General features: G+C 43.4%; 1 protein-coding gene across 3 annotated transcripts; it reads left to right on the top strand.

The window, feature by feature from the left end:
• The first annotated feature begins 1,292 nt into the window (after window positions 1-1,292).
• On the top strand, window positions 1,293-13,925 carry LOC147023365 (gamma-aminobutyric acid receptor-associated protein-like 2). Of its 3 annotated transcripts, none has more exons than XM_085888699.1 (5): window positions 1,293-1,308; window positions 8,191-8,353; window positions 9,122-9,177; window positions 12,129-12,301; window positions 12,776-13,925. In XM_085888699.1, the coding sequence occupies exons 2-5, from the start codon at window positions 8,320-8,322 to the stop codon at window positions 12,909-12,911; spliced, it is 399 nt and encodes a 132-aa protein (XP_085744825.1). In that variant the 5' UTR covers window positions 1,293-1,308; window positions 8,191-8,319; the 3' UTR covers window positions 12,912-13,925. The 3 variants fall into 3 exon arrangements, with proteins under 3 accessions (XP_085744825.1, XP_085744824.1, XP_085744826.1); XM_085888698.1 differs by lacking the exon at window positions 1,293-1,308 and adding an exon at window positions 7,499-7,645; XM_085888700.1 differs by lacking the exon at window positions 1,293-1,308 and adding an exon at window positions 8,072-8,089.
• The last annotated feature ends 1,373 nt before the right edge of the window (window positions 13,926-15,298 follow it).

Genomic DNA, 15,298 nt, shown 5'->3' with positions numbered 1-15,298 from the left:
CGCTCCTTCCTCACACATACACCGCTCCTTCCTCACACATACACCGCTCCTTCCTCACACATACACCGCTCCTTCCCCACACATACACCGCTCCTTACACATACACCGCTCCTTCCTTACACATACACCGCTCCTTCCTCACACATACACCGCTCCTTCCTTACACATACACCGCTCCTTCCCCACACATACACCGCTCCTTACCCATACACCGCTCCTTCCTCACACATACACCGCTCCTTCCCCACACATACACCGCTCCTTCCTCACACATACACCGCTCCTTCCTCACACATACACCGCTCCTTCCTCACACATACACCGCTCCTTCCCCACACATACACCGCTCCTTCCTCACACATACACCGCTCCTTCCTCACACATACACCGCTCCTTCCTCACACATACACCGCTCCTTCCTCACACATACACCGCTCCTTCCTCACACATACACCGCTCCTTCCTCACACATACACCGCTCCTTCCTTACACATACACCGCTCCTTCCTCACACATACACCACTCCTTCCTCACACATACACCGCTCCTTCGAAGTGTTGATGTGAACCCTGTATTGTTGTTCGGTTATTCGAAGACAAAGACAGAGTACAACCGCATTAACAAAACATAACGCGTATGAAATTGATGAGCAGAACAAGAGATGTGCGTCACGGACACACAGGGACACCTCTTTAATATACATTGTAACATACGGAACCAATGGCTACGTTGAGAAAATCCAAATTGACAATAATTATAAAGAAGAGAAGGAATTAAGGTTGATATAGCAAGAGTTAGAAAGGAATGTAGGAGGGTATGAGACCAACTGTCTTTATTTTCGCATCAAAACAAAAAAAAAACCACACCAACAACAACAACAACAACAAGATGAATCAGAAGAAGCAGAAGAAGAAGAGGAAGCAAAGAGGAAAAAGAAGAAGAGGAATAATAATAACAATAATAATAATAAGAAGTTTGAAGGGAAGCAGCACGTGCATATAAGAAACTAAGGTAAAGTAAGTATAGACTGAAGAGCATTTATTAATTAAGTACAGTACTGTGTCATGGTCTCCTCCTGCATTGAAGTTTCTTCAAAGGGAATTTGTGCATCGCATTGAGAATAAATCCTGATACAATCAATGATAATGTACCATTACCCCATGCGCCAAGCAAAAAGCAGGGTTAAAGCGATTGGTTAATTTTGTCTGTCTGTCTGTCTTCAGATGGTCAGTCAATGATCGGGGAACTCCTTAATTTCGATTGAATTTTAAGCCTATATTTTGAACACCAGAGAGCACGAATCGAAAGGTAAATGGAAACTGTACGGAATCTCGTCCCGAGCGCGTGTGCGCTGATGGCCTAATCTATATATTACTAAAACTCTCATCTTGTATTATGTATGTATGTATGTATGTATGTTCCCAAAATACAGCCAAAACGGTACAAGATAGTGCAAAAAATTTTGGGCCACCTTACTCACCATTCTCCTGCGGTGTGCAGTATCAAGTTTCATTCAAATTGGGCAACGAAAAATTATTTTAAAAATCAATTCCCGATTCAGTCAAGTTCTCTTCGGGAGAATTTAATCAGTGCAAACAACCTCAGCGGTATAGTTCGCTGGAGCTATCTTTTTTTCTCTTGAAATGTTTTTGTTCATCAACCACAGTCACAACGGGAACCCAACGGGTTCATGAGTCATCTAGTGTAACGCTAAAAACACGAAGATGTCATATAGTGTCTGACAGGACACAAAGACAGATTTACCAGGGGCAGAACATAAAACAGAGGCTCACAGGAATGATTTTTAGACACATACATTAGAAGGGATGGATGTCATCTATCTATTACACAAGAAAGAAAAAAAAACATTTTTAAAATATGTAAAAACATAGAGGGACGAAATCTCAAAATATAATCAAACTATGTGGAAATGACACCACATTCCGACATCACAATCCTCTTATGGGTGACCATCATGACATCTTTTGACATTTCACTTTTGTTGTGGGATTGTGATGGAGCAACGTCAAAAGATATCGTGTTGCTAAAACCAGAAGAGGATTGTGGCGTCATATTGTTGCATCGTAATGTGGTGTCATTCTTTATTGTTATTCCTCTTCTTCATTCATCACATCCCACAACAAAAGTGAAATGTCAAAAGATGTTGTGATGGTCACCCATAAGAGGATTGTGGCGCCATATTGTGGCATCGTAATGTGGTTTCATTCCTGCCTTATTTTGTTGTTTTTTTTCAGATATCATCCCTCAATGTTTTCAATTTTTTTGAATTTTTTTTTCTTGTTCTTGCAATTTTTTAAAGTAATAAAATGCTAAATGTTTTATGTGTATATATTGCTTTTTTGGTATGGATGAAATCCATCTATGTTATTAAATTGTTTTTATACTTATTTCAGTTGATTTTGGGGGATGGTTTGGATATGTATCACTTTTCGAATGGTACTGTCCATTCCCCCCCCCCCCTCGGGATCCTGGCCTGGTTTGGTTGAGTCCACATTTATGTTTGATTTATTTTCCTAATAAAACGATTAACTTTTAATATATATTTTTTTAATTTTGGGTTGCGTGCCCCAGCCCAGAGCCAAAGTAACTTCCTCGCGTTGGAATCACCATCGTGGCTTCAGCAGTTATTGAAGTAGGTCGGTCTACAGTTTTGCATTGTTTTGAAAGGAAAAGAAGAAGAAGAATAAGAAGAAGAGGTACAAATTCGTGTTTTCGCGATTTCTCCTTGTGGTAATTTAACGATGTATTCTGGCATCTTTTAAAGTCTTGGTAGTTCAGAAAACGCTCGAGAATAAAAGGTTTGCCTTTTAAATGCTTATTACTTCACTCTGTTGAGTGGTCGCTCGACTACCGTTATTCTCAGGTTTTCTGTCTGTCTGTTTGTATGTAATGGACAGCTTTGAAGACCAGAGGAGTCAACCAATTTTGATGAAACTTGACTGGTAGGTTCATACCAGGATCTCGTTGTATGCTTTTGAGCACCGTTGCTATGGACGCCACCGTTGCCGAGCAACGGGACTTTGAAATTTTTGAAAAAAATCCAAAAAATGTTTTTTTTTTCAAAAATAAAAAATCTGCTTCGGCGCTTTTATGCGCACTACAATCAACCTCTTTGTCAAAAAAATTCAGCCCGATCCGTCAAAAACTGTATGACTAGTATGCATTTATATAGCGACCACCAATGTCTCCTACCGGCTTGTAGTAGTTTATAAGTGTATATTTGTGTACGCATTTGAATGGGTGGCCATTTTTTCCCACCATACCATCCCTCTATATGGAATACTGTCATACTCCATGATATCTAATGTCACAATTCATTACTTTATGCTTACTCGAAGACATTCATTGAGGATCTCACTAAACTATGCTAAGCAATGTTAACACCTTGGAGTCATTTGCACAACACTACCCCCACCTTCCTTCTTCAGACTCTCCCGAGTCTGCGTCCAAAAGGGGGTAAGTAACATGGGGCTCATTCACTCGCGAATACACACAATTTAAACTTTATATCCAGATGGGAGTTTAAAACAAAGATGTGTGGTTGGGGTGAGGATGAGTGCACGCGAAGGGCCTCCTTTTCTTCCTGCTCGATGAGTCCTTGAAGTTTGTGAAGTTTCTGGTCCCATTTATCCGGTAGCATTCGCCAATTCCAACATTGTCTATCAGGGCCCTGGGTCCCAGCACGTGTCCTCAGTGACCACAGGGGCTGCCAGCACCCGTTGCTCCCCCTTTGGCCCAATCGGACACTCCACTATTCACTCCACTCTCCACTCCAATTGGACTCTCCACTCCACTACCAGAGTTCTTATGTGGTCATCATGGCTCATGATGGCCAGCGTGCTCACAGCACCCAGGGTGCCCTTCTTCAAATTCCTATACACCATGAGCCACACGCCCAGCCCCTCGATGAACGCTTTCGCTGTTGCAATTAAAAAAAGAAAACTTACTCCCACCAGCACCAACATCGGAATGACATCCATGCTCCAGAATAGCTGAATCCCGCTATCCACGTACCACTAACCAAAACAGGGATTCTCTCCATGGGGGTATGCTTCTTCTTTCTCATCACACACACTCCATTCCACACCATCCATTCAATTCTCCATTACTAATAAATTCCGAGCCACGTGTCTCATTCATGGCAGACTTGGGATTCTAGTGTCCTGAGTTAAAATCCCACACTCCGTTGAATTAATACCAGGTGGGGTTGACTCAGCCTGTCATCCTTCCGAGGTCGGCAAAAATGATCATCAGCTTGCTGGGATAATTGAGCCTTTCGAGTATCCTGCATCAGAGTGGTGACCTGTCCAGGATTGTGCCCAACAGCCCAGGAGACTGCTTCGGCAGCACCGACACTCTGTACATAGTATGGTCCCAATGGATGGATGGGTCATTCACCTCATCCATCAACTCTCTTCCTCCTGTTCCTCCTGTCAATTGGTGCAGTTGTTAATGCAACTTTTTCTTCTCTTCTTTGGCTTTAGAGTTTTTAAAGTATCGAGAATATAAATAGCTCTTTTAGGAACGAATATATGGTGTAAAATGTATACCTTTTACTTTATTATATATTAGCAGAGGTATCCACACCTTGTGCGGAAGGAATATCGAGTACATATATAAAAGATGATTTGAAATACTGCCTACCACAGGGTTGTACCATACGATACACATTTACATGAGAAAGCAATGAGGTCTTTCCCCCACCCTGAACCCCTACCCGGTAGGTTTGAAAATGCTTTCTTGCATCTCCATTTGCCAAGAGGATTCCAATGGGGTTACAATATGATCGGGTTACTTCTGGTAGGACCAATTCTATTGATGAACAGACAAACAGACAGAAAATGTATTTATATAAAATATATATATATATATATATATATATATATATATATATATATATATATATATATATATATATATATATATATATATATACATTTGTACAAGTGGGGCATGCATGGGAAACCCCACGGGTATGGACATGTATGACATTTGGATATCTTGAGCTAGATGCTGTATGTGCAGTTTTACAAAATTGCTACAGGCAATTCGTCAGATCCAGAAATTATTTAATCGATATAATTTATTTCATTCACATAATACATATGTGAATACATGAATACATGTCCATGTGCTTCTCTCCCCACCACTCTCCCCCTCTCACACTCTCTCCCCCACTCTCTCCCCCCCCCCTTCTCCTCTACCCCCTCATGACACACTGCAGGGGGAGAGGGGAAGGGGCGAGAGGGGGAGAGGATATTGCACACTGGAGAGGAGGGAGGTTGGGGTGAGGAGTGGGAGAGGGTGTGGAGAGACTTACTTCTGCCTTGACTTGAGATGGGAGAGATCCTGCCTTGACTGACTTACTTATGTCGCTCATTTTTAAACTTGAAAACGTCAAATACACTTTCTTTACAAATTAAAAATTCCTTAAAATCAAACGTTAACAATAATTATTGGATTTCCATTGTTAGTCCAAATATTCATATATATCCACCACTACTGATATTGATTCAAACTGGGAACTCTTCCACAGAAACCTGCTCTCTCTTGTGCACAGATTCATCCCACTTCGTCTTCAATTATCTCACCCATCCTCCTGCTCTTGGTGCTCAGAATTCTATGGTAAGGCTGTTGCTATAAAACAACTTGCATTCTCCTCCTGGAAGGCAAATCCGACCGAAGGCAATCTCAGATCCATTTCACAAAGCCCACAACAAGTGTGTGTCTGCTCACAGGAGAGCCAGAAACCAATATATCTCCAATCTCAAAAATGAACTTTCAAACTTGTCTCCCTCATTTAAAACATGGTGGTGCCTTGTAAAGTCAGTCTCTGGTGTTTGTTCCCCTTCCATCCCTTTCCCCCACTTGAAATGCCACCACAGCCGACTCCACTCGAGAGGAGGCCAAATGCCTCAATGCTGTGTTTTTTTTTTTTCAAATTATTGTGTCCCTCGCCCCTTCCTCTCCGCACCCATCCTTCCCAGTCAAAACTGACTCTGCAACAAAATCACATACTGGTCATACACTTGGAATATGTCCTTCAATCCTGAGAAATCCCACACACTCACTCTATCTCTCTGAAAGGACACGTACTGTAAATCCTCCAATCTAGTTTCTCACCAACCCTCTCAAAGAGGTTCAGCCATTAAAACGATTGGGCCTTACTCTCAGCCATGATCTCTCTTGGGCAAGCCACAATTCAAAGTTGGCCTCCAAAAGACAGATGTTAACGGGGCATCCTCTGTGTGGTGCCTTTTGAAGTGAGGGAAGGGAAGCCTACACCAGAAACGGACTTGACAAGACACCACCAAGTTTTACAGGAGGGAGGAAAGTTTGAAATCTCATTCTTGACATTGGGCAGATATCTTCCAGCTCTATTTAAAAAAATTATTATCCCCCGCCAACCAACGAAGTTGGCGGGGGATATATAAATGGGTTCCGTCCGTCCGTCCGTCCATCCATCACATTTCATTTCCGGAGCTTAACTACAAATCCCCTCAAGAGAGATTTACAAAATTTGGTACACATATCAAGCAAGTGGTGAACTGGTGCCTTTTGATATTTTCTAATTGATAGGTCACATGGTTTGGCAGCCATGTTGGATTCAAGAAAAATATTAAATAATGTTTTCTCTGGAATCACATAACCTAACGAAGCGAAAATTTGCAACTATCATCTTCCATCATGTCTGCATACATAGTAAAAATTATGATGTCACAAGTCACATGGTTTGGCGGCCATCTTGGATTAAAAATTAATAAAATTTTAGATCTTCTTCTCCAGAACGGCTGGACAGATTGAGGCAAAATTTCACATACACTTTCCCCAAGACGTCCTTTCAGAAGTTTGTTAATTTCTAATTGATAGGTCACATAGTTTGGTAGCCATATTGAATTTACCCTAAAACCTTCAAACATTTCCAGAACAGCTGGTCAAATCAAGGGGAAACTTCACATACATATTGCACACGCTTAGGGAATATAAGTTTGTTAATCCTCATTTACTATGGCGGGGGATATCAAAGACTTTGTCTTCAACGGATGCTAGTTTCTCTTGCATTGCTTCATTGATTGACGTGAAACTTCACAATTACGATCGAGTCGTGATGCGGGAAAACAGGTTTTTAATTTCAACTTGATTGGTTGCATGGTCTGGCAGCCAGAATTATTTAATTTTTTTTTGATCTGGATTCTTATTTATTTATTTATTTATTTTGAATAAGGCTCACTTGGCTGTGCCTGGATGGGTTTGTGGGTAGAGGAGTAGCAGCTGAAATGTGAATCCTCTCCAGGTTCCTCCTGATGACTTCATCTTTGCTTTTTGCCTGTTCTGGTTCCTTCCGATGACTCCAAAAGCAGGACTGTACCGATTTGGCCTTCCATTTGATTTGAATTGAATTTATTTTAATCCCATTCTGAATTAAATTGAATAATAACAAAAACAACGTCATGGTACCCGGTCATCAGTGCCAGCTGTTATAAAATGTTATAAATTATACATCCCTTTTCCAAAGCCTGAGTGTGCTGGTGACTGCAGAGCGCCATTGTTGGCACTGCAACCAGGACTGCTTTGTCAGCTTCGACTGCACAGCCGAACGATCCCATGAGTACACAGCTCAGAGGTGAGTGCATGGTACCAACAGAGCTCGACGGTCGTCGTCTCTCGACAGCCTTCCTCCGAGGATGGAGGTCTCCCATCTAGGTATACAGTGCACTATCAAAGCCGGGCTTGACAGCTTAATTATTATATCTTTCGAGATATTTTTATTCCACAAAATTATTTATTTATTTTACGTATGCCAAACAGAAGAATTTTCTTTCGTCCCTTCTGAGTTCGCACAGACACTGGAGAGCGGATCCACCCGTTTGTGCGTACGTATTAAATCGATGTCCCCGCAGCAATCTTCCATTCTCAAAACGCTGGCGTCATGACGTCTGTTTGGATCGGTTTTTTTTCCCCCCCCCATCATGCACCAAACGATGAAATCGCCCTCTCGGAGCACGACCTTCAAGTTCCATATCATTAATTCCCAGCACCTTCGATTGGCCCAATCGAACACCCTCCTGTAAATGAAGCGTTTGTCTGAGTTTCATCATTCCTTCGTGATTAGACGCGTATTTTCATCCACGCTGCCTCTGCACTTCCCATCCGATCCTGTCCCTGCAGGCGGCGTCGACCCCTGAGCTGCGCAGACACGCGGAGCCCATCCACCGGTCCCTGCTGCACATCACTTGCTGCTGCTCTTCGAGATCTCCATTCACATTCTCTCCTCGTTCTTTTGCTCCACTGGCAACCATGAAGTGGATGTTCAAGGAAGATCATTCATTTGGTAGGGTGTGTGTGTGTGTGTGTGTGTGTGTGTGTGTGTGTGTGTGTGTGTGTGTGTGTGTGTGTGTGTGTGTGTGTGTGTGTGTGTGTGTGTGTGTGTGTGTGTGTCATTGCCTTTGTTTTAATTGCTATGACAACGTTTTACATCAAATACATTATTCATGACGTCGTTGTTGCCATGCCCTGTTGGCCTGACCCTGCTCTGTGCTGTGAATTGGGATATGTTTTCGCAGCATTCAACCATTTTGCGTTCCCCCTGTACATGGCCCACAACAGTATTTTGTAATTGTCATTGTGGCACACAGTACATATCAATGCCACCTCCTTATATTATATCCCATCGCTTGTATCTTTTTTTTGTCACTTGTTTATTTGTCTATCCATGTCTGCGACCTGAGTTGAATCGGTCCGTCCTCGTATTTTGCCAATTTGCATCCAAAATGATGGGAAGGGGGGGGCCGGGGGTCGGCGGAACGAGAATTTCATGACTAACATTGAAGTGGGGATTTTCAACCCACATCTGACCTTGAACCCTACCTTGACCTTTCCCCTGCCTTGACCAGCAGCACACGAGATGCGACGCCATGAATACCGTGTTTTTGCCCAGATATACCTGTACTATACAGATCTACCTTTACAATAGGTCCTTCCATATCATATGGCACAGAGAACCCGACATGCAGGCCCAATTCATGCATCGTCATCACCTGATCAAAACCTTAATATCCCCTACGTCTGCCTCTGCCATTTCTCTTGTGTCCCCTTTCAGATCATCGGCGCGCCGAGTCCAGCAAGATCCGAAACAAGTATCCCGACAGGGTTCCGGTGAGTGTCTTCACATCTCTTCATAGTCACTACAATTTACTCTCTTGTTTTCATCCAAGGCAATGACGTCAGAGTATGCTCCACTTTTTTCTGCAATTATCGTGTCAAATATTTTGCCATCATTCGCAAATACCATGATCGTGTGCATTCACTCCCTCAGTGGGCTATGCTTGACTCTTCAAATATAAACCCTTCTTCATTACTGTTTCTTTTATTAAAGCATTTTTTTTTATCGATACGCAGTCGAGGCTCGTGGAAGAGCGAGAACACAGATGGATGAGCACACAATATAACAAAATAAATGTTAGAAAGAGGAAAGGGGGGAGCCAAAAGCAGTGCCGAGGGACAAAACAAATGGAAATGGATAACAAGGGACGCAAGGGTAAGGGTGAGAGGTCGATAATATGGGTACAAAAGCAAAAATGGTGGGGAAGAGGGGTTTAACGGGTGTAGAAAAGTTCATGGTTTTGGACGGGGGTGATGGTAGTGTACAGCTGTCTTAAACACCTGGAGGGAAGAACGAGATTGAAGAGAATGTGGAAGTTGGTTCCACAAGTGGAGGGTAAAAAAAGAGGAACAAATGAGTAGAGGCAAGCAGTAATTCTGGATTTTGGGAGATGCACAAGAATGGAGTTGCTGATGGATGGCGTGTGCCCTGCAGATACATGAGTGGCACAAAGCTCGGGGAGAGCAGAAGATACAAGACCGGAAAGGAGGCGGTAGAAGACAGAGAGACCACCGACCTGCCTCCAATGGCAAGGCACATAGACTCAGCTTCATCGTGGGAGATTCCCATGATCTTGAAGACCTTAGTTTCCATGGTAGCAAGATGTGAGGCAGGGGAGCCAGCCCAGAGGGGAGAGCAGTACTCCATCAAACTGCGGATGAAAGCCTTGTAGTTGGATTGGAGTTCAGTTATACGAAGGAAGGACTTTGTTCGACGGAAGATGCCCAGTCGGCATCTGGCTTTGGAGGCCAACTTTGAAATATGGCTTGACCAAGAAATATCATGGCTGAGAGTGAGACCCAAGAGTTTTAGTGACTGAACTTGTTTGAGAGGGTTGTTAAGAAAGTAGATGTGAGGATATGTGGTACAGTCCTTTCGGAGAGAGTGAGTCAGTGTGTGTGGGATTTCTCAGGATTGAAAGACATATTCCAAGTGTTTGAGCGGTTTGTGATTTTCGTCAAGCTCTGAGGAGAGGGAAGAGGCTGCAACCTGTATTTCTGAAAGATGAGGGATGTCACAGCAGAAGGTAGAGTCATCAGCAAAGAGATAAAGAGGATTTTCCAGAGAGTCAGAAAGATCGCTGATTAAGATTTGGAATAGGACTATGCCCAGAACACTGTGTCAGTGCACTCCAGCCTTGACAGGGAGAGGAGATGAAAGGTTTCCGTTGAGTACCGCACGTTGGCTACAAGAGCGGAGGAAGTCAGGAAGCCAAGAGTGGAGTTGGCCTTGAATGGCACAGGCGAAGAGTTTGGAGAGCAAGGCAGGATGTCAGACTCTATCGAAAGCTCGAGGTATGTCCAGAGAGACGTCCCTGATCTCATGTCCGCCATTGAGGGCCTCCAACATCGTTGGCAGAGTAGAAGCGGCAGATAATGTTTTCACTTCCATGTTTTATTTCTTGTTGAACACTTTGGTTGCATTATTCAACATTAAGTGTGAAAACAACATTTTACCTGTCGTCGCTTGTCTTGACAGTGTGCTTATTTTTAATTGACAATTTCACGAATGAATTGTTTGTTCTTGAAGAGCTTGCAGGGTTACCTGCTTACCCGCAGAGCACTATAAAGCTCTCATAGATAATGTTTCAGTAACTTACTGAAGCTTAAGTGAGGACATGAAAGCTCTGAGCATCGTCGTTAGCAGATGACTCATCGAGAGCCCGAGGCACACATCCAGTTTCTTTGTCGCCACAAACAAGATGGAGGCCTCATTATGATCTTCACCAGAATCGAACCTTTCTGCTCACATCCACTCTTATGTCCCTTTTCTACACTGTATTATGTACAATCACCTCACTTTGTTTGTCTTAAATGCTTTATCGTTTCCGACCAACAAGTTGGTTTCTGAACTATCTTTAATGCTTTCTATTGTCCTCAACTGGGTTGTCCTCAACCAATGAGCACAATGACCCTTTGACCCAGGAACGGTGGTGACAGCACCAACACTCCAACAAGAGTTCAGTACATTTGATTGATACATTCTGTTATTCTTGTATTCCTGTCCTTCAAACAACACAGTTCAGGTTATATCACAACATTTATCAACAATAATGTACTTCATTCTTCTTCTTCGTCTTGCATATGGCAGCTTGGCTGCCGGGTAGCTATCATTTTGTTGGGGTGCGACTGTGCCGCCGATGCTGTGCGCCTCTACCACTACAGTGGTACTCGTTTCACCAACCTCAGAAGGATGACAGGTTGAGTCAACCACACCTGGTGTAAATTCAGCAGCCAACGGGGCTCAAACTCAGGACACTGTGATCCCAAGCCAACCACCCTAACCACGAAGCCAACACCAGGCTTATGTATTTCATCGGAGAAGTTCAGTAACTTAGTAGATGTCCAGGACTTGTGTCTGTGATAATTTGTTTGTTGAACCTCCAGACATTTTGCCAATGAATACTCTCCTTGTCCTTTGACATTTAACGGCAATCACACATATTTAAACATCATGGCGGTAATACCTATAGTTGTATTATTTGTTTGTTGTTATTTAATTTGATGAAGCACTGAGGGAGGTAAATAAACATGGGGGCAAAACAGATGATTTTTGACATTTAAAATGTGCAACCTCAGGCGATGCCATGAGGTACCCAGGTACTGGGTGGAAGTAGTGTAGTAGTACTGCAAAGGTATGGCCTCACATAATGTGCGCAGGCTGTTCGGGTTGGTGTGCGGAATGGTGGTGACAGGTGCGCAGAATGTGATGTGTGGTGTGACAGGTGATCGTTGAAAAAGTTCCAGCCTCCCAGATCGGCGAGATCGACAAACGCAAGTATCTTGTGCCAGCAGACATCACGGTGGCTCAGTTTATGTGGATAATTCGCAAGCGGGTGCAGCTTCCTTCGGAGAAAGCTATATTTCTGTTCATCGAAAAAACTGTGCCACAATCCAGGTACCAAGTGTTCGCTTTTGTCTGGTTCGTCACAAGTTGCCCTATCGTGATTGTCATCCTTTGTTTATTGGCTTCTTGATATACTGACGAACACTTTGGGGTTTGGGTAGGGGGGTGATTGCTAAGGGTGAGGGAAGGGGGCTAGGCCACTAGGGGATGCTTGAGGACTTGATTGTCATAAATGGGTCAAATTTCATTCTGAATGTAAAACCTGTTCATTCCTAAACATTCAGTGAAAAACAACAGTAACACTGTAAACATATTCCTCAATGTACGAGTTCTCCCTCTTTTCCCATGATTAGCAAGAGGCAAGCCCTCGCCCCATTGGGTCTCTATTTTCCAAGACTTTTATCCTTAACCCGTCTGATTTTGAATTATTCGGCATGTTATTACATGTCGACCGTCCCAAAGGTGAGGGTGTATATTTCACCGTGTGCATGGAGTGATTTACCACGTGTTTGTCTTCATCTACAGTGCGAGCATGGGACAACTGTACAGCGAACACCAGGATGAAGATGGATTTCTCTACGTTGCCTACAGTGGTGAAAACACCTTTGGCCTCTCACCAATGCACCATGGCTCTCCACTTACAATGGGCAGCACCGAGTGACCTTTTGTCATGGGAAGAGATGAAGGGACTCTGGGTCATTAGGGTGACATGTCGGGGGGGGGGGTGGGGGGGGCTTTGCAGCAGTTATATTCTCTTCCAAGTCAACTCGAACGTACTAAACTGTCTCACTGTCAGCCTGTTTCCAAATGCATTGCTTCACAAGTTTGTTGACATCGTTTTTAAATTAGAACCTTATTTACAGTTTTTAACCAGGTTTATAATGTCATAATTAATTTGCTACTGGCTGCAAGGTTCCTTAGTTGCACTGGTACTTGGCACTCCATTCCATCCTCCTGCAATAGACCTATAGACCTAGTCATATCAATAGTGGAAATGGATGAAAGGTCTTTGACTCCCAACTGCTGCGCTTCCTGGATTTGACCTTTACCGCCATCAACTCACAGAGTTACACACCAACAATCAGGGCTGCAACCTCGCCAATGGTGGTCTCGCATTCCATTCCATGTGGATATCTGTACGATTGAGTCACGTGATCTGTTTTCAGGCCCAATTATATGAGAGAATATCTGCTCACCAAAATTCTTGTTCTTTGTCCACCCACTCACTCCCTGCCCCCTTTTGAACAATGACTACTTCTGTATTGACTACTTCCTCACAGTCCTAAAGGAATTTCGCTGGTGATCCAAGAATGGTCAGTTTGATCCAACAGTATTAGCATCATCGCTGGTTGTCTTGAAAGTTGAAAAGGTTAGGAAGCTGTTTCAGCAGAATCTTCGAGAATCTAGAGCTATAAAGTTATAAAAAAAACAAAAAACAGTGTGGCACCAATACCAACCCTACTCCAAAATAAAATGTGTACACTGAGTGTGGCCTGCTTGCCAATTACAAGTCCAACTAATAATCCTGATGTCTCTCTCATGGCATTTGGCTTGAGAAAATGTTGCCAATTGAAAATGAGATATTAACCATTTCTCCGCCATGACAGTGATAATCCTCGTCATGACTACCTGCATGGGCACCGTATAGCAATTTGAGTAAACTATTTTCTCTCTCCTCTGTCCTCCTGTGTGGCTTGACTTTTCTCACATGATCCCAATTTATATCCAGTTTTACTCATTGGTTAGAGAAGGAATACCTCCAAGGGTGTAAATGTCCCCTTTTTTCTCGCCCTCCACAACAACAACACAAATTCGTACTTACTGGCTACACCTTATATGATGATGTGATGTACCATAATCTTTACAGAGTCTGAGGGTTGGTGCTGCCGAAGCAGTTTCGTGGCAAGGGTTACGCGGGTGGTTTGCCATTGCCTTTCCAGCATTTAGACAGGGCAGGAATCAGGAATTTGTCAAGGATGCCAGCAATAGCTCGCCTACTATTCGAGAAGGCCACTGTGGGCTCTTTAACATCCACCAACTAATGCTGGCAGATGGGACGGCCCGTTTAATATCCATCCGAGGGACCTTACACACACCTTGATTAATCACTCTACCTATGAAACACTGGGATGACAGTTTATAACTCAGTAGAGATTTGAACCCAGGCTGGACAGAAAGGAAGAAGAACATGGAACAGGGCAAGACACATGAGACCATGGTGGATGAGGGGGATTAGGGGAAATTAAAGGTGAAAAGACATACAAAGGAATTGGTATATTATCAAGCCTGGTGTTGGCTTTGTGGTTAGGGTGGCTGGCTTGGGATCTTGGGGTCCTGAGTTTGAGCCCTGTTGGCTGCTGAATTAGTATCAGGTGGGGTTAACTCAGCCTGTCATCCTTCTGGGGTTGACAAAATGAGTGCCAGTGTACTGGTTTAGGGGCACAGCATCAGCGGCATAGTCATGCCCCAACAAAAAGATAGCAACCCGGCGGCCAAGCTGCCATATGCAAGAAGAAGAAGAAGCATATTGTCATTAATCATTAAAAAGCATATTGTCATTAAAATGTTGAACATTGAATACAAAATATGACATTCAAGACACAAAGAGAAACTTCTCCCAAGCCCTATTTCGCTTGCCACAGACTTTGGAGAAGTCAGTTATTCCTTTATATTTATGGTTGCAGGGAGGATCCCCATCTTTGTGAAGGTAAGAAACACCAGGAGAGCATGAAGGAGCAAGCCCTACTGTGCGTAACTAGTTGGGGCATGCCTTATTCCCCTTTTATTGGCCAAGTCAGTCCAAACAGGTACTCGTGGATGGCCAGCTTCCAGCACGGCTGTGGTATAACAAACATGACGGAAGAGCCCTCAATGTGACGGAATGCCCCTTGCTTCAAACAAAATGAATGCAGTGGAGAAAGCAGATACGAGCACTGGCCATGCTAGGCCAAAGTAGATTCTCATTTGGTTTAGAGACTCATGCTTGGACAAAAGGCCTCAGTGGCCAATTTATCTCCCCCACAGCTGAGCAGATTGATAAGAGAGTCA

Source organism: Eptatretus burgeri, chromosome 7, assembly GCF_056783735.1.
Source record: "Eptatretus burgeri isolate ZD-2024b chromosome 7, Ebu_testis_v1, whole genome shotgun sequence".
NCBI lineage: Eukaryota > Metazoa > Chordata > Myxini > Myxiniformes > Myxinidae > Eptatretus > Eptatretus burgeri.
Note: the sequence above shows the minus strand (reverse complement) of the source record. Positions and strands in the feature narration are given on the sequence as shown.